At 44.9% G+C, this 19,503-nt stretch overlaps 1 protein-coding gene across 1 annotated transcript in view; it reads right to left on the reverse strand.

The window, feature by feature from the left end:
• Nucleotides 1-19,503, reverse strand: part of LOC135911179 (uncharacterized) — a 180,918-nt gene that overhangs the window by 94,584 nt on the left and 66,831 nt on the right. The window contains exon 9 of the mRNA XM_065443368.1: nt 11,903-11,989. Coding sequence (XP_065299440.1) covers nt 11,903-11,989 — 87 coding nt within the window. The remainder of the gene's footprint in view (nt 1-11,902; nt 11,990-19,503) is intronic.

Consider the following 19,503-nt stretch of genomic DNA (forward strand, 5'->3'; position numbering starts at 1 on the left):
ATATTGGTGCCGGCCTTATATGAGTATTTACAAATTTACAACACCTCATGCTAGGAGGCAGTTCAATTTCACAGCCTGATCGATTACTCTCGTGCCACCAAGGATCTGGCATCTCAGTGGTCCACTCTTCCTTCGAGTAATTCCCTTATACTTCGCTATCACTAATACTGCTGCGCCTTTCAGTCGAAACTGTAGCCTCTCTCACTTTACACCTTATTTCTTTTAATGGTCTGAGTATAAACGCTGCTATGCATGAGTGCTATTGATTCTGATTTCGAGATAATCCGGCTATTTTATAAACTCTGCATGCAGACAGCGACGTTTCGATCGCTAATAGATGTAAGTTATCAGATGAGGTTTTTTACGTTGATAACAATAAAAATTGCATGGACACTCCAGGAACGTTTCTGCCATCGGCGTCACCGTCGCCGTGGAGCTGTGTATAAGTGAAAGCGTGAGAGCGTGAGCTGGCGAACGCGGTTCAATCTCGCGTGCGCGAGCGAAGAACGCGGCCCGGATGCGTGGCCTCTGCTGTGGCGAGCGAGACAGGGGGTGAGGCGACGCACTAGGGGCGTTCTTCTCCGGCGGCGGCTACAATGCCTCGAGGTCCTCCTCGCCCGCCACTACGTATAGAGTAGACACAAGCGCGGCGTCTACTACGGCGTAGGCCACACGAATCGCGGATGCCGTAGTATACGCTTTGGCAGACGTCGTAGGGACGCGTTGGCGGCGCTCGCGTGTCCTTAAAGTGGTCCGCGATATGGCTAAAGTGGGTGCCCGCGCGGGCCTCATCTTCAAAGCGATCTGCAATGTGGGCAGAATGCGCCAAGTGCCTGGTATCTTCACACGCACTGTGCTTTCGACGTTTCGTATGCCTTGAAGCGACAGCTGCACGGAGGTCAGTTGGCTCGCGGCTTCTGCTGCGATTTGTAACTCCAGCGTTTTCACAGACAGTTTCCCCTGTCATCAAGCGATGTGTCTTCATGTTCACCTGTGAGCCGGTGACACCGTGCTGGTTAGATTAGTTAAAACGCGTTGACGGGATAACTGGTTTGAGTCCATGATAGAATGTGTAAGCGCGACTGAACAAGGAAGTTGAAAGAAGCAGACACACAAACACAGCGCTGTCTCCGTATGTCTGTTTCTTTCTACTTTCTGGTTGAGTTACGCTTACATATTCTGTCATAGTTTATTTAGTTAGTAAGCGGACCTTTAGAATTTCATACAGCCGATAAAACTGCCATCCCTACATCGTACAGCTATCTACTAATTCGCTATCGCGATCGGTGCTTCGCCCTCTTCGCGGAACTGCCAAGTTTTTTCCATAGGTCCTGACTGCAGTGCTTCTGTTTACATGAAAAGAGAAGCAATGCCGAGACAGATATTCCCTTGCCCACAAGTGCTGGCTGCCACTCTGAGTGATTGTGTCTCTGTTGCTATGCTGCTCTTACTTTCCGGGGATGTAGAATTAAACCCTGGTCCCCATACTGAAGCTCAACATAAGCACAATGAAGTTATGGCGGCCATAGCTGCTTTGTCGTTAAAATTTGACACGCGACATGCCGAGATGATGAATGCCATAGCTGAATTAAAGGCTAACCAAGAAAACCTTACTGAGACCGTTTCAGACCTTTCCAATAGAGTGACTGCTGTTGAAGCTGCGGTTGAGTCTTTTGAAAATATGCCTTCAGTAAGTGATATTACTACCGCAGTCCATGAGGCAGTTTCAAATGAAAGCGCTTCGCTCGCGTCAAGACTAGACGTTCTGGAGGACCATTCAAGACGCGACAACTTGATCTTCTATGGTATCTCAGACAACGTATCAGAAACGTGGGCTCAATCAGAAGCCCAGATCCATAACTTTCTTAGAAACTGTCTCAACATGACTCCCTCGGAAGTCGCTATCCATAGGGCTCATAGGCTAGGCACATACGTTGTCGGCAAGACACGGCCTGTTATAGCTAAGTTTGTGTCTTCCAAAATGAGAGACCATATACTCTCGCAAAAAGCGAAGTTTAAAGCCGATGGTATTTCAGTCGGCGAAGACTTTTGCAAAGCCACTCGTAAATCACGGAAAGCACTAAATGACTTTGGCAAGGCCAGCGGCCAGTCTTTTTCTTTGCGACATAACAAACTAATCATAGGTAAAAAATGTTACATTTATTGCGCAGCTACAGATGAAGTATGCGAGATCGGACCAGCTAGGAGCGCGATTACCCCAACAAACAACAAACCATCCGGTCCACAATCTTCACATTTGGATGCAGCATAGCTATCTCGTGTTCCAAAGCAAGCAAACTCTTTATCACTTCTTTTTACAAATGTCCGAAGTATCGCCAACAAACGCACATCACTGTCATCACATATCGACGCATGCTCAGCTGATATAGTTGTGCTCACCGAAACATGGCTTTCAGCAAAAATTAAAGATAGTGAAATACTAGACTGTCAAAAAACATATAACTTTTACAGGTACGATCGCGATTTCCGTACGGGCGGAGGTGTGCTGATTGCCGTGAGTTCTGCTATCCCTTCCTTCACTATCCCCACTGACTCACTATTAGAAATAGTTTGCACTCGTGTTGGTTTTCCCACTGGCGACCTCATCTTTTGCGCGTGTTATAGGTCCCCATCCTCCTCTACCAATTTCTGCACTGACCTTCATGACGTCCTTAACAAATTAGTTGTTCGATACCCAAAATCACATTTGTTCTTACTAGGTGATTTCAATTTTCCAAACTTAGTGTGGCAAAATGGTGTTCCCTCCCTTAAGCAGTCATCTTCCGAGTGCACCCATTTTTTGGACATTTGCGCTGATTTTAATCTAACCCAGCTGATTCATGAACCCACACGCACTACCAGCACTTCGTCTAATACTTTAGACCTCTTTTTTACAACAGCTCCAGATTTGGTTTCTCCTCCAACATACCTTACAGGAATAAGTGACCACTCGCTTCTCCACTTAACACTTAAGAAGAAAGTTCGCTCGAAGAAAACAGTTAAAACTATATGTGATTACCATGCCGCCGATACCATGTCCATTTTAAATGAGCTAGAATCATTCATTACTGACTACACAGTCAAGTTTTTTGAACGTACCGTTGAAGAGAACTGGTCATTGTTCAAGAACAAACTGCTAACACTAGTGGATCGCTATGTACCTAAAAGAAAGATTGTTTCGAGTCCTTCCTCGCCATGGTTTACTGGAATTCTGCGCCGTCTGCGCAACAAAACGAAACGTATTTTTCGTCGCGCCAAAGCATCTAATCTTCCCGAACGCTGGGCAGCATATTACTGCATTCACGCAGAATATACTATCGCTATTACAAATGCAAAAAAGATTTTTTTTCGATAACGCCCTCCCATCACTTTTGCAGTCTAATCCACGTAAATTCTGGAATATTGTTGGTGGCAAAGAAAGCAAAACAATCCAACTAGCCCGTTCTGACAATGTCGCGATCCCTCCGAACCAGTGCTGTTCCGTTTTGAATGATGTATTTGCTTCTGTCTTTCACAAATGTGCTCCTGCCACTCTACCGTCGGTAACTAAATCCCCCTATTTACCAATGAACTCCATATATATAGATTGGGTCGGCATACAAAAGTTGATTGAAAACCTGAAAATATCTTCTTCATCAGGTGAAGACTCAATTAACTGTAAAATGCTTAAAATTACTGAACCATATTCTTCCATTATGCTTTCGATGCTCTTTTCCCAGTATCTAGGTTCCACAGTTCTTCCAAGCGATTGGAGGGTTGGCAAGGTTGTTCCGGTCCCTAAATCAGGTAACACTCATTCCCCCGATAACTATCGTCCTTTATCACTGACAAGTATACCATGCAAAATATTGGTGCATATTATACATTCTCATCTGATTGATTTCCTTGAGTCTAATTCCTTCTTTTCGACTGAACAACACGGTTTCAGGAAAACATTTTCATGTGAAACACAACTCATTTGTTTCACTAATGACCTATTTACCCATACTGATATGGGCTTCGATGTAGACTGCGTGTTTTTGGATTATGCAAAAGCTTTCGACACTGTTTGACATCATCTTCTCATTCTTAAATTTAGCATGCTTAACATTGACCCTAATGTACTAAACTGGATTAAAAGCTTTCTGTCTAATCGAACTCAGTACGTTTCAGCTAATGAATGTTCATCCTCTCGCACTTCCGTAACATCGGGTGTACCACAGGGATCGGTACTGGGACCCCTCCTTTTCCTCATTTACATAAACGACCTTCCTAAATGCATTTCCCATTCATCTATCAGGCTTTTCGCAGATGACTGCGTCATTTATCGCAAAATAACTAACCACAGTGATACTGATAGGCTTCAAGACGATCTTAGAAGCATATCCAACTGGTGCGATAAATGGCTCATGCGACTAAACGTTAATAAATGTAAAACAATGCATGTATCAAGCCGCACTAACACTGACAATACACGTGTTTACTTACTTCACGATACTTTTCTTCAATCCGTCAACTCGTACAAATACCTAGGTGTCCATATTTCACGTAACTTATCATGGCATACGCACATCAAACACGTCACTAATAACGCTAACCGGGTTCTTGGATACTTGCGTCGAAATTTCTCTGCTGCGCCTATGCCGTTAAAGCTTACCCTCTACAAAACATTAGTGCGACCAAAGCTAGAATATGCATCCACCGTATGGGATCCCCATCAACTCACACTGATAAACACTCTAGAATCCATCCAGAATCGCGCAGCACGTTTTATCTTATCTAACTATTCCCGTTACGCCAGCATTACTTCCATGAAAAACACACTTACATTACCGGAGCTTTCCTTACGCCGTAAATGTTTCAGACTGTGTCTTTTCCACAGGCTGTATCACCACAACCCACTACTAAAGCATCATCTTATTACTCGCCCTTCATACATTTCATCCCGTTTCGATCACGTGTTTAAAGTTGGTGTTCCATATTTTAGAACAAAGATGTGTCATGGTTCTTTTATTCCTAAAACCAGCGCCGACTGGAACAACCTTCCTCCCTCCATCGCTGCCATTTCTGACGTTGGCAACTTCAAAACTGCTGTATTTTCTGCCGTTTTGTAATACCTATTATTGTATAATGATGTACTTTTTTTGTTCACTTACCACTCCTTTCTGTAATGCCTTCGGGCCAGGAAAGTATCCGAAATAAATAAATAAAGTAAAAAATTCACGTGCATTTCATACGCCGCTGATTAAAGATTCTGCCGGAAAGGTCAATGAAATCTGCAGTTAGTTTTAAGGCTGAGAAAAGCATGCAGAGGTATTTGAAGCGAGATGATTTAAAGCGAGATGAAATGGTTGCCATCCTCTCGGTCATAAACTACTAGGTTTCACCAGTTGAGTGCCATCTGTGTGTTTTACCGAGCTCAGATTGGCATAAACAGGCCAGGAGCGCGGCCTGATACCGGTGACCAGAACCTGTAACGCACTCGCTCATCAGAGCAGTTTTGGCCCACCGGGTGCAGTACATGGCTACAACCGTATTTCTATACGAATAAAACAATCAAACCCTGGCTTTCAATCCCCAGCAGCTGCGAAGCAACTGACCACGGCGGCGGTCAGACCTGTGACGCAGCAGACGGTGCTAAGAATCTCTGGCTCCGGACAGGCCGCCATTGGAATCTGAACCTGGCAATGCTTAACGTTAGAACGTTATCTAGTAAGGCGAGTCTAGCAGTGCTATTAGAGGAATTAGAGGGTAGTAAATGGGATATAATAGGGCTCAGTGAGGCTAGGAGGACAAAAGAAGCATATATAGTGCTAAAAAGCGGGCACGTGCTGTGCTACCGAGGCTTAGCGGAGACGAGAACTAGGAGTCGGATTCCTAATTAATAAGGCTATAGCTGGTAACATCCAGGAATTCTATAGCATTAACGAGAGAGTGGCAGGTCTTGTTGTGAAACTTAATAACAGGTACAAATTGAAGGTCGTGCAGGTCTACGCCCCTACATCCAGTCATGATGACCAGGAAGTCGAAAGCTTCTATGAGGACGTGGAATCGGCGATGGGTAAAGTCAAAACAAAATACACTATACTGATGGGCGACTTTAATGCCAAGGTAGGCAAGAAGCAAGCTGGAGACAAGTCAGTGGGGGAATATGGCATAGGCTTTAGGAATGGCAGGGGAGAATTATTAGTAGAGTTCGCGGAACAGAATAACATACGGATAATGAATACCTTTTTCGGCAAGCGGGATAGCCGAAAGTAGACGTGGAGGAGCCCGAATGGCGAGACTAGAAATGAACCAGACTTCATACTCTGCGCTGACCCTGGCATCATACAAGATGTGGATGTGCTCGGCAAGGTGCGCTGCAGTCACCATAGGGAGGTAAGAACTCGAATTAGCCTAGACTTGAGGAGGGAACGGAAGAAACTGGTACACAAGAGGCCAATCTATGAGTTAGTGGGAAGAAAGAAACTAGAGGAATTCCGGATCAAGCTACAGAACAGGTATTCGGCTTTAACTCAGGAAGACGACCTTAGCGTTGAAGCAATGAATGACAATCTTATGGGCATCATTAAGGAGTCTGCAGTAGAAGTCGGTGGTAACTCCGTTAGACAGGATACCAGTAAGCAATCGCAGGAGACGAAAGACCTGATCAAGAAACACCAATGTATAAAAGCCTCTAACACTACAGCTAGGATAGAACTGGCAGAACTTTCGAAGTTATTCAACAAGCGTAAGACAGCTAACATAGGAAAGTATAGTATGTATAGAATTGAACATGCACTCAGGAACGGAGGAAGCCTAAAAGCAGTGAAGAAGAAGCTAGGAATAGGCAAGAATCAGATACATGCGTTAAGAGAGAAAGCCGGCAATATCATTACTAATATGGATGAGATAGTTCAAGTGGCTGAGGAGTTCTAAAGAGCTTTATACAGTACCAGTGGCACCTACGACGATAATGGAAGAAAGAACAGTCTAGAGGAAATGGAAATCCGACAAGTGACGCGGGGAGAAGTAAAGAATGCCTTGGCAGCTACGCAAAGGGGGAAGGCAGCTGGGGAGGATCGGGTAACAGCATATTTGTTGAAGAATGGTGGGCACATTGTTCTAGAAAAACAGGCCACCCTATATGCACAATCCCTAAAGACCTCGAGCGTACCGGAATCTTGGAAGAACGCTAACATGATCCTAATCCATAAAAAAGGGGGCGCCAGAGACCTGAAGAATTATAGACCGATCAGCTTACTGTCCGTTGCCTACAAAGTATTTACTAATGTAATCGCAAATAGAACCAGGAACACCTTAGAATTCTGTCAACCAAAGAACCAGGCAGGATTCCGTAAAGGCTACTCAACAATATACCATATTCACACTATCAATCAGGTGATAGAGAAATGTGCGGAATATAACCAACCTTTATATATAGCTTTCATTGATTACGAAAAAGCGTTTGATTCACTCGAAACCTCAGCACTCATGGAGGCATTATGGAATCAGGGGGTAGGCGAGCCATATGTAAAAATACTGAAAGATATCTATAGCGGCTCCACAGCCACCGTAGTCCTCCATGAAGAAAGCAACAAAATCTCATTAAAGAAAAGCGCCAGGCAGGGAGATACGATCTCTCCAATGCTATTCACAGCGTGTTTACAGGAGGTATTCAGAGACCTGGAATGGGAAGAATTGGGGATAACCGTTTGTGGAAGATACTTTAGTATCTTGAGATTCGCTGATGATATTGCCTTGCTTAGTAACTCAGGGGACCGATTGCAATGCATGCTCACTGAGCTGGAGAGGCAAAGCAGAAGGGTGATGATGATGATGTTGGAGGCTTAATGGCGCAAGGGCCAGGTATGGCCAAAGAGCGCCATGCTACTAGTAATGAATATGTAGTGGTCTGATGGGTTCTGTGAGTTTAATATTACGTGGCTGTAAAGAGGCCTAAAGCAGTTGGTGCAAATTGCATAAAATGTATACGTAATAAAATTATGGCAATGATTAATGACGTTCACTATGATCACTAAAATGCATTAAGAAAAAATGATGTACTATATAAAATATGCGAGATGCTAAATTGCATCGAGCTCTACTGCCTCGCCAGAGCCCTTGAAACACAGGGGCCTAGTGGCATGTGCTATTCAAAATAATTATCACAGCGGCATTCTGCAGGACTGTAAAATAAAAGTCAATCAATCAATCAATCAATCAATCAATCAATCAATCAATCAATCAATCAATCAATCAATCAATCAATCAATCAATCAATCAATCAATCAACCAGTCAATCAATCAATCAATTAATCAATCCTCTGAAGAGAGGAGGCGCTACGAACTAATGGGGCTAATAATTTGTAGCACAACTTCTTTCAGGAGACCTAGGACAGCGTCGGTATCAAGGAGTGGTTCTGCACCGAGTAAAATAACAGGATGAAGGGAGATGTGCTGCCGGTATGCTAAGGGAAAATGTTTTTTTCATTCAGATCCGCCTTCCCGACACTCTAGAAGGACGTGGAGGACGGTCAGCCTCTCCCCGCATATACGACAGGTTGGAGGCCCGTTTCCGGTGAGTAAAAATTTATGCGTGCCAAATGCGTGTCCTGTTCTTAGACGACATAATAGTGCATCTGTCCGGTGTGATTTTGATACAGGAGGCCAGAAACCTAATTGTGGCTTTATTACATGCAGCTTATGATTCGTTTCCAGGTCCCGCAAGCGTTGCCAGTAGTTTCGCAGTTTCCTTCTTAAGAACGGCTTCAGGTCTGTGACAGGAACCGAAGCAGTACGGTTAACTGCACGCAACGAAATTGATGGGGTCAGCAGGTCCGCTAGAACGTTGCCCTCGATGCCGCTATGTCCAGGCACCCAGCATATAATCACATGTTGATTTGATATATATGCGTTACATAGCACGGAGTAGAGTTCATTAATTTCCGGATTTTTGTGGTTTACGAAACACATCAATGCCTTCACATCACTAAGGGAGTCCGTATAAATAACTGATTTCTGGAGTTTTTATTTCTTCACACGCTTTACAGCCGACAACAGTGCGTAGGCCTCAGCCGTAAAGATACTAGTTTCCGGATGCAGTACATCGGTTTCCGAGAAGGATGGACCAACGGCTGCATAGGACACCCCGTCGTGTGACTTCGACGCGTTTGTGCATAACCCCGTGAAGGGGTGTTTATACTGCAGCTCCCGGAAATGCCTTTGGATTTCAATATCTGGAGCGTGCTTTGTCTCTTAAGTGAAAGATGTATCGCATTGTATCAGCTGCCCCTCCCAAGGAGGTAGCAGCTTGGCAGGATGCATTAGGCGAAGCTCGAGGAGTGGAACATGCATTTTTTCACTAAGCTCCCTCGCACACAGCGAGAAAGGCTGTCTTACGGAGGGATGATTGCGAAAGAGTGTAGCATATGTCATGTAGTTAACGGTATTAAAACACGGATGTTGAGGATTAGAGTGGACTTTCAGAAAATATGTTTGGCTGATGTATGTTCTCTGCAGATGAAGTGACCACTCATTCGATTCTGCATATAAACTTTCAACGGGACTTGTCCTGAAAGCACCCGTGGCTAAGCGGATACCTACATGGTGAACAAGGTCTAGCATCTTTAGCGCGCTCGGGGTGGCAGAATTATAGATCACGGCACCATAATCTAATCCTGAACAATTTAGGATCTTATAGAGATTCATTAAGCACTTCCTATCACTTCCCCATGTAGTCTGGAATAGAAGTTTCATTAGGTTCATTGTTTTCAGATATTTTTCTTTAAGATGTTTAATTTGGGGGACGAAAGTGAGTCTATAGTCAAGTATAGCACCTAGAAATTTGTGTTCCTTGTTTACAGGTATATGTTGTCGACACAGTTCTAAGCAAGGATCTGGGATCAGGCCTCTTTTTCTTGCGAAAAGAACACAAGAACTTTTGTTAGGATTGATCTTAAATCCATTTTTGTCTGCCCACATTGGCACATTGTTCAGGCCATGCTGTACCTGTCTCTCGCACACTACAAGGTTACAAGATTTGAAAACTTTTGAATGTCGTCCACGTAGACAAAGTAAAAGATGGCCGGTGGTAATGAAGCACGAAGCGTGTTCAAATCACGATAAAGAGCGTGCAGCTTAGCACGCCTCCTTGGGGTGCACCCGCTTCTTGCGTAAAAGGACGTGAAAGTATATTGCCGACTTTTACCCGGAAGGTACGATTGGACAGATAGCTTTCTGTTAGGTTAAGAATATTACCATGAATACCCATTTCTAACAAGTGTCTTAAGATTCCTTGACGCCACGTTGTGTCATACGCCTTTTCCATATCGAGAAATATTGATAGGAAGAACTGTTTATGTATAAATGCGTCCCGGATATTTGCTTCAACACGTACGAGATGATCGGTTGTGGAGCGTCCTTCTCGGAAGCCGCACTGATAAGGATCAATCATTTTGTTCATTTCAAGATAATGGATGAGTCGCCGAATAATCATTTTTTCAAATACCTTACAAAGGCAAGTTGTGAGGGCGATCGGGCGGTAACTTGCCACTGAGGAAGGATCTTTGCCTTGTTTCAAAACAGGAGCCACAATGGCTTCAGTGAGGTTCTTCAGTGAGGACCGTAATGCATGCTCTACACTGCACTACTTGCTCAGCGTCTAAGCAATCTATCTCGGTTGCAAAAAGGAGCTACATAGCTGAGCTGTCGAGTGAATCCTTCAACTCGGAGCCAGCAGGCATGCTTCTAAATCAGTGTCTGGGATAGAGAATAATGTTAATGCAATATCGGAAGCAACGACGCGACCAAAACCTATATGCGCAATAGCAATTCGATTCACATCGCTCAGTAAGAAGCTTTATTTACGCATACTTATGTCCTACTGTTTTTCTTCGGGCGAGGATATCCGTACACAGATACATAAAAACAGTTGCTTGCACTCTGGCCTTTCTCACTGGCAACACAGCACAGCAACGAACTTGTGGTACGCCATTCATGTGCGACTAGCACGGACGTCGTCGCTCGAACAGTGGCTGCTGTTGCCATTGCTACGCGGCCCTTCAAACATCACACCGGACGTTGTCACCATGTACCCAAAAGGACATAAAAGTCGCATTTCACGTACTGAAGAACACAAGCCGCGATCGCGCAGCACGGAAACACAGTGAGAACCTGAGCCGACATCACGAGCCAGTGAGCAGGTTCGAGGTATACCTAAGCCTTTTTCCGCACTTGAAAACATTGCTCTTGCATTCATCGTTGTCAGCAAAGTGATCAAAGCCAACGTACTTGAAGCAGAGATACAGTGAGCTTCAGTCACGCCTATAACACTTTCTGGAAGGAAATTCGGGAAACAAATTGACGAAACGCTATCACGGAACGACATTTCACAGATGTAAACAAACCGTCAGCCATGAACACTGCCGACTCCGCCGAATGCGCCCGGTAGGTGGCGAGGCGCACAGACTCACGTGAAGCGCCACGTGACCAACCTGCTCCGGCGGAGGGGAGTTTTGTAGAACTCCCTGTCAGAGTTTTCACGGGAGAACAAGATTTTAAAGCAGAGTAAAATCGCGTCATGTCGCCTTATTACTCCCGCAGCTAGCCAACGGAGTGAAACGAGGGAATGGCGCTGTTTTTCTCCCATACATCGGAGTAAGTATTTGAGGAGGAGAGGTTTTAGGGCACATCACCTGTTGAAAACTCCCAGGTGGGTTTATTTTTGTTTACAGTGCAGCGATCCATGGCTATGGCATATATGCGCTTCGAGTATCCGTATAATTGCTATCGTAATAAAAAACAAACAAAAGCGAGTACGCTGCCAAAACAGCTGTAGTTTACCTTACGTTGAGCGAAGCAGCGAGAAATTGTATATACATAGAGCAAATAGTCTAATCATGAAGAAGAATGTGGTAATGCTGCCAGAAAGAGCACTTACGGTTGGGCCAATCAGGCGATCCAGATCACCCACATCGATCACGATTGGCATGTTCTGCTTCGCGGTCCTGGTCTTGGACAGGATGAACTGTGGAGTAGAAAAAAAATGATACATTTTGGTACAGCGAACACGCGCGCGAAGTTTTCTTTACTTAAATAAAGAAGCGCTTGTAAGAAGTACAAGCCCACGGCCATCGTAGTAATCTTACTGTTCAACATTTTTTTTTTCGGGAAATCGTATACAATCTCAATCCGGAGCACCACTGCCGCTATTCTTTCTGTTCCTCAGCTTCTGTTTTCTTGCGGGCACAAATGATCGATGACTCACGAACCGTACATAACTGTTTTATATATGGCTTATATGTAAGCAGTACGACAATTGCCCAGGTGAGCAGACCTGTGGCACTGCTGGCTTCGAAAGGCTGAAACAACCATACGAGTCATCTCTGCTCAGAGCCTACATTGTGCAGTCAAACTAATCCGTTACGCAGTCATTCCGCGTAGAAGAACAACCGCACGGTCACGAGAAACAAGTAGAACAGATAGACGTGGGCACAGTTTGCTTCACGGGCTATCGCAGAATTGCAGCAGTTGGTTTTACCTGTGCCAAAGTAAAAAAGAATTGCCTGTGGCGAATAGCCCAATTGATCTAATTGATCTAGCACAATTGTAACCCTTGATCTAAACTACTCGGTGAGGTGACCATTACGTTTATGAGAAATCAGTATGCTTAATTGTATAGTTACATATTTACAGCAATTACATTTTTAATTAATCACTTTGCCGCATATATCCAAATTTTCCAATTGTAGGTGCTGAGCTTGCAAGGCATATCAAGTTGGAAGAAATTCTTAGGATGGCACTGGTTCCGAGATATGCACCGTCAAAGTTGCGGTAAAATGTACTGTTGTGCTATTTATATTTTTAGGTATTCGCTATTTTCATGTCATGAAACACAAGATTGACTGCACCGCCAATGCATTTTGTCTGACACTGAGAAATAATGTCTCAAAACTAGTCGAGCCCTGAGATTTTGTTCCCATTGTATGCGCCTTGCGACGTCCCCTGGCCACAACTGATAGATTGAGACATGTACCGCAAAGTAGGCGAATTCAAAAGTTCGTGTAGTTATGTTAAATAAATAATGAAACATTGATTGTCTGTGGAAGTAATGGCCACCCCGTCCAGTAATTTAGATGAGGGATTAGAATCGTCCTAACTGCGGCGGGCAATTTTGGAAAATTTGGTGCATCTAATAAAAAAATTCTCCGACGATTACCAAACTCGCCTAGGTGAAATTTGAGCACAGCTCGATACATGTTTTCATATCGCGATATATTGGCTGGCGCGGACAATATGTCTCGTGCAGTACGTTGCGTACGGAGCGAAGTGTGGCACGACTGCACCGATAATCGTAAGATCGCGAGAAGCAGCGCGCGAGTAACGCGTGCGCGCGATTCACAGCTGCCGCCGCAGACAGACCTCCCAGATGACGCGCCCTACTCTGGCGCCATCTCTTAGCCATCGTTGCCGCACTACGTATTTCTACTCAGACTTTCGCCATGCCCTCCTCCTTGGATTTCCTCGTAGCGTCTTTCAACCGCCGCTGCCCTCCGCGTTCGCTCTTTCATCCTTCGCTGTGCTCGTTCGCTCGGTTAAGCCGACGCAGATGCTAGCCGCAGGAACGGGCGCCTAAAAGCTGCACTGTAGGAACACCTGTAGAAAGCAAGCTAGCTTATACAGAAAGCGAATTGTTAAGTTCTGGTGGCAAAGTTTCAGACACGGACATATATGTTCGAAATAACAAGTTTCATTCACAAATGTGAGATAGTCGAGGCGAGATATACATAAGTAATGACGCCGGTCATGCTGCTGGCACAACGACATATCTCGTAAATTTGAAGCGTTTAATTAGCTTGACCATATACAGTGAATCATGCCTTAGATGGTGGGCATTTATTAGTTCATTTTGTTTTTTTTTACTTTCTTGAGGAGAACGTGCGTACACACCTGTATCGCATCGTTCGGTTGAGTCATGTTGTTATCTTTGGCCATCTACGTACAATAAAGTACGACTATAATATTTGCGTAAAATTTCACTGCAAGTACCTTCCTCAGTTAACTGGTAGCGTAGATAGGGGCGAGGCAGAGACGAGCCTTACCGACGTTCGCTGGAAGCTCTTTTTATTAGACAGTTTTAGTAAAGCGTGAAACGCTTGCGTTAGCCTTAGCGTGCGGTGCTAACGCAAAGAAAGGCTGCACTGCGTGGTGCAAGGTAGTGTTTTAGAATAGCGCAACGGAGAAAAGCGCTAACGTTAACGCAAACATATGTGGCGACATCTAGATGTGAAAACACGAAGTACTGGAAAGCCAAATCCACACAAAATGTCGAGCTGATCCAATGACGAATCCGCAAGTGTGTCAATAAGTCAAGCTTCTCCAAAACCACAGTCGCTGCGTTAATTACGCACGTAGGCGTTTGGTTTCAGTGTTGTTTTGTCGAGAGTCGCGAAACACACCGATTATTCTTAGCATGCTGCGATCGATTGTTCTGTGCGACCCATATTACCTGTCCTTATTAAGGTGGGATGACATTGACGCCCTCATGCTTCAGGAACGAGAGCGACCGCGCAGGTTGCACGTTTCCTCAAGAAGCGCCCTGTTCATCATCGAGGCTATTCCGGAGGGGACGTTTAGCCGGCAATTTGGCTTCCAGAAAGCGGATTTCCCACTTATTCCCACTTTTTTTGCAACGGACGCCCATCTTGACGTCTGTCCGAATGGGTTCAAGGTGAAAACTTCCTTCAGGAGGTTCATGACGTCGTCGTTAGTAAAGTGCACACGCATTGTGACCACAGCACCGACCACACTACTTTCTTTTGCCGTGACACAACGTATTGCCACCTTCGAAATGCCTTATGTATGAGGCGTGTACTGCAGCGGGATTCCTCCCTCACCTTTCCCCCATGAAGACTCCGCGCCATCTAGTGGCACTGGCACGAGGCCTGTGCGGGGGCCTACGTAAGGCATGGCGCTGAGAACGCTGAGAAACGCATCATCCGACAGCTGGGATCCTCTCTCGCGCTTTTACAGCGTTACTGTTCCTAGGGCACTTTACGTACTTGATGCGCCTACGTATTGTTACGTCTCAGGACGACAGGAGCCGTCGTTGTGTGTTTACAGTGGGCATGCGACGTTGCTGTCTTGCTTCACGGGCTGTCTTTCCGCGTTCCTACTGTTGCACCTAACATAGTCTAAGTTCAGAGAGGTTTGACAGAGGCCGTCCTGTAGTGAACATAAAAATAGCCAGATCAGGGGAAATCTGATCTGCGGAGTCGCGGTCAATATCTTTGCTGTACGAACCCTCCGGCCCCGCTGCCGGCGTCCATCGTCATGCCAGCGTTGTGGCAGCGAGTGCTTGTAGTCATCCAGTGAGATACATACAGGTTTAGATGGTCAGTACATCCCATCATGCTCGTTATTTTAATTAGCAAGGGAATGTTTACAATTTCTGTGGATAATATAAATAACGTACAGACTCGTGGAAGGGCCACACTTTCTTGTCATGATTTCTTCTCAATCTACGCTACACGTGGGAGATGCGGTCCCGTAACCTCACCTTTATTTTGCTGGCCCATACGTGATTCCCAATCATACTGACGGGCATATAAAACGATCGGACTTCGAACAAGGTGTGGGATGGCACGCACTTCACGTACTTATTATCACGTGAAAAAGAGTCACGTGACATTATGTAACATTAGCTAGACCATGGGTGACCACCAACCATGCGGACATGGATATCAAACGAACAGAAAAATCAAGCGCTATGCGATGGTGCACACGTCGTCAACGGTAAACCACGTGGAAAAGGGTGTCACGTGACTTCACGTATATTTCGCTAGCCCAAGCATGATTCCCACCATAATGACAGCGATATCAAACGATCGCGATTCTAACAAGGTCTGCAATGGTATGCGCTTCGCATACTTCGGACCACGTGAAAAAGAATGATGTGCCATCATCATCATCATCACTATCATCATCATCAGCGTGGTTACGCCCACTGCAGGGCAAAGGCCTCTCCCATACTTCTCCAACAACCCCGGCCATGTACTAATTGTGGCCATGTCGTCCCTGCAAACTTCTTAATCTCATCCGCCCGCCTCATTTTCTGCCGCCCCCTGCTAGCGCTTCCTTTCCCTTGGAATCCAGTCCGTAACCCTTAATGAGCATCGGTTATCTTCCCTCCTCAATACATGTCCTCCCTATGTCCATTTATTTTTCTTGATTTCAACTAAGATGTCATTAACTCGCATTTCTTCCCTCACCCAATCTGCTCTTTGCTTATCCCTTAACGCTACATCCATCATACTTCTTTCCATAGCTCGTTGCGTCGTCCTCAATTTAAGTAGAACCCTTTTCGAATGCCTCCAGGTTTCTGCCCCGTAGGTGAGTACTGGTAAGACACAGCTATTATAGACTTTTCTCCTGAGGGATAATGGCAACCTGCTGTTCATGATCTCAGAATGCCTGCCAAACGCACCTCAGCCCATTCTTATTCTTCTGATTATTTCCGTCTCTTGATACGGATCCGCCATTACTACCTGCCCTAAGTAGATGTATTCCCTTACCACTTCCAGTGCCTCGCTACCTATTGCGAATTGCTGTTCTCTTCCGAGAATGTTAAACGTTACTTTAGTTTTCTCCAGAATAATTTTTAGACCCACTCTTCTGCTTTGCCTCTCCAGGTCAGTGAGCATACATTGCAATTGGTCCCCAGAGTTACTAAGCAAGGTAATATCATCAGCGAATCGCAAGTTACTAAGGTATTCTCCATTAAATTTTATCCCCAATTCTTCCCAATCCAGGTCTCTGAATACCTGCTGTAAACACGCTGTCAATAGCATTGGAGAGATCGTAGCTCTCTGCCTGACGCCTTTCTTTATTGTGATTTTGTTGCTTTCTTTATGGAGGACTACGGTGGCTGTGGAGCCGCTATAGATCTTTCAGTGTTTTTACATACAGCTCGTCTACATCCTGATTCCGTAAAGCCTCCATGACTGCTGCGGTTTCGACAGAATCAAACGCTTTGTCGTAATCAATGAAAACTATATGTAAGGGTTGGTTATATTCTGTACATTTTTGTAACACCTGATTGATAGAGTGAATATGGTCTGTTGTTGAGCAGCCTTTACGGAATCCTGCCTGGTCCTTTGGTTGACGGAAGTCTCAGGTGGTCCTGATTCTATTTGCAATTACCTTAGTAAATACTTTGGATGCAACGGACAGTAAGCTGATCAGTCTATAATTTTTCAATTCTTTGGTGTCCCCTTTCTTATGGATTAGGATTATGTTAGCGTTCTTCCAAGATTCCGGTCCGCTCGAGGTCATGAGGCATTGCGTGCACAGGGCAGCCAGTTTCTCTAGAACAATCTGCCCACCATCCTTCAACAAATATGTTCTTACCTGATCCTTCCCAGCTGCCTTCCCCCTGTGCATAGCTCCCAAGGCTTTCTTTACTTTTTCTGGCGTTACCTGTGGGATTTTCAATTCCTCTAGAATATTCTCTCTTCCATTATCGTCGTGGGTGCCACTGGTACTGTAAAAATCTCTATAGAACTCCTCAGCCACTTGAACTATCTCATACATATTAGTAATGATATTGCCGGCTTTTCCTCTTAACGCACACATCTGATTCTTGCCAATCCCTAGTTTCTTCTTCACTGCTTTTAGGCTTCCTCCGTTCCTGAGAGCATGTTCAATTCTATTCATATTATACTTCCTTAGTTAGCTGTCTTACGCTTGTTGATTAACTTCGAAAGTTATGCCAGTTCTATTCTAGCTGTAGGGTTAAAGGCTTTCATACATTGGCGTTTCTTAATCAGATCTTTCGTCTCCTGCGATAGCTTACTGGTATCCTGTCTAACAGAGTTTACCACCTACTTCTATTGCACACTCCTTAATGATGCCCATAAGATTGTTGGTCATTGATTCAACGCTAAGGTCCTCTTCTTAAATTAAAGCCGAATACCTCTTATGTAGCTTGATCTGGAATTCCTCTATTTTCCTTCTTACCGCTAACTCATTGATTGGCCTCTTATGCACCAGTTTCTTCCGTTCCCTCCTCAGGTCTAGGCTAATTCGCGTTCTTACCATCCTATGGTCACTGCAGCGCACCTTGCTGAGCACGTCCACATCTTGTATGATGCCAGGGTTAGCGCAGAGTATGAAGTCTATTTCATTTCTATTCTCGCAGTCCGGGCTCCTCCACGTCCATTTTCGGCTATCCCGCTTGCGGAAGCTATCAATTATCCGCATATTATTCTGTTCCGCAAACTCTACTAATAACTCTCCCCTGCTATTCCTAGTGCCTATGCCCTATTCCCCCACTGACTTGTCTCCAGCTTGCTTCTTGCCTACCTTGGCATTGAAGTCGCCCATCAGTATAGTGCATTTTGTTTTCACTGCACCCATCGCCGATTCCACGTCTTCATAGAAGCATTCCACTTCCTGGTCATCATGACTGGATGTAAGGGCGTAGACCTGTACAACCTTCATTTTGTACCTGTTATTAAGTTTCACAACAAGACCTGCCACCATGTCGTTAATGCTATAGAATTCCTGTATGTTACCTGCTATATTCCTATTAATCAGGAATCCGACTCCTCGTTATCCTCTCTCCGCTAAGCCCCGGTAACACAGGACGTGCCCCACTTTTTTGCAGTGCATATGCTTCTTTTGGCCTCCTAACTTCACTGAGCCCTATTATATCCCATTTACTGCCCTCTAATACCATCACGTAAGTTTATCCGGTCAATGGGTAATTACCAACCGTGCTGACATGGATATCGAACGAATGGGAATCGCAAAAGCCATGCGATGGTACCCACGTAGCTAAAGTCAAAACACGTAGGAAATGGTGTCACCTGACTTCAAGTGTCTTTCTCTAGCCCATGCGTGATGTTAAGCCATACTGACGTGTACATCATACGATCGGTATTCGAACAAGGTGTGCGATAGCACGCACTTCGCATACTTGAGACCACGTGGAAACGAGTCACGTAACATCTCGTAACATTAGGCAGACCATGGGTCATATACTATTCCGACATGGATACCAACAAGACTTGCCACCATCTCTGTAATGTTATAGAATTCCTGTATGTTACCAGCTATATTCTTATTAATCAAGAATCAGACTCCTCGTTCTCCTCTCTCCGCTAAGCCCCGGTAGCACAGGACGTGCACCGCTTTTTAGCAGTGTATATGCTTCTTTTGGCCTCCTAACTTTACTGAGCCCTATTATATCCCATTTACTGCCCTCTAATGCCTTCACGTAAGTTTATCCGGACAATGGGTAATTACCAACCGTGCTGACATGGATATCGAACGAATGGGAATCGCAAAAGCCATGCGATGGTACCCACGTAGCTAAAGTCAAATCACGTAGGAAATGGTGTCACCTCACTTCATGTGTCTTTCTCTCGCCCATGCGTGATGTTCAGCCATGCTGACGTGTACATCAAACGATCGGTCTTCGAACAAGGTGTGCGATAGCACGCACTTCGCATACTTGAGATTACGTGGAAAAGAATCACG

This window comes from Dermacentor albipictus, chromosome 5 (assembly GCF_038994185.2).
Source record: "Dermacentor albipictus isolate Rhodes 1998 colony chromosome 5, USDA_Dalb.pri_finalv2, whole genome shotgun sequence".
Lineage (NCBI taxonomy): Eukaryota > Metazoa > Arthropoda > Arachnida > Ixodida > Ixodidae > Dermacentor > Dermacentor albipictus.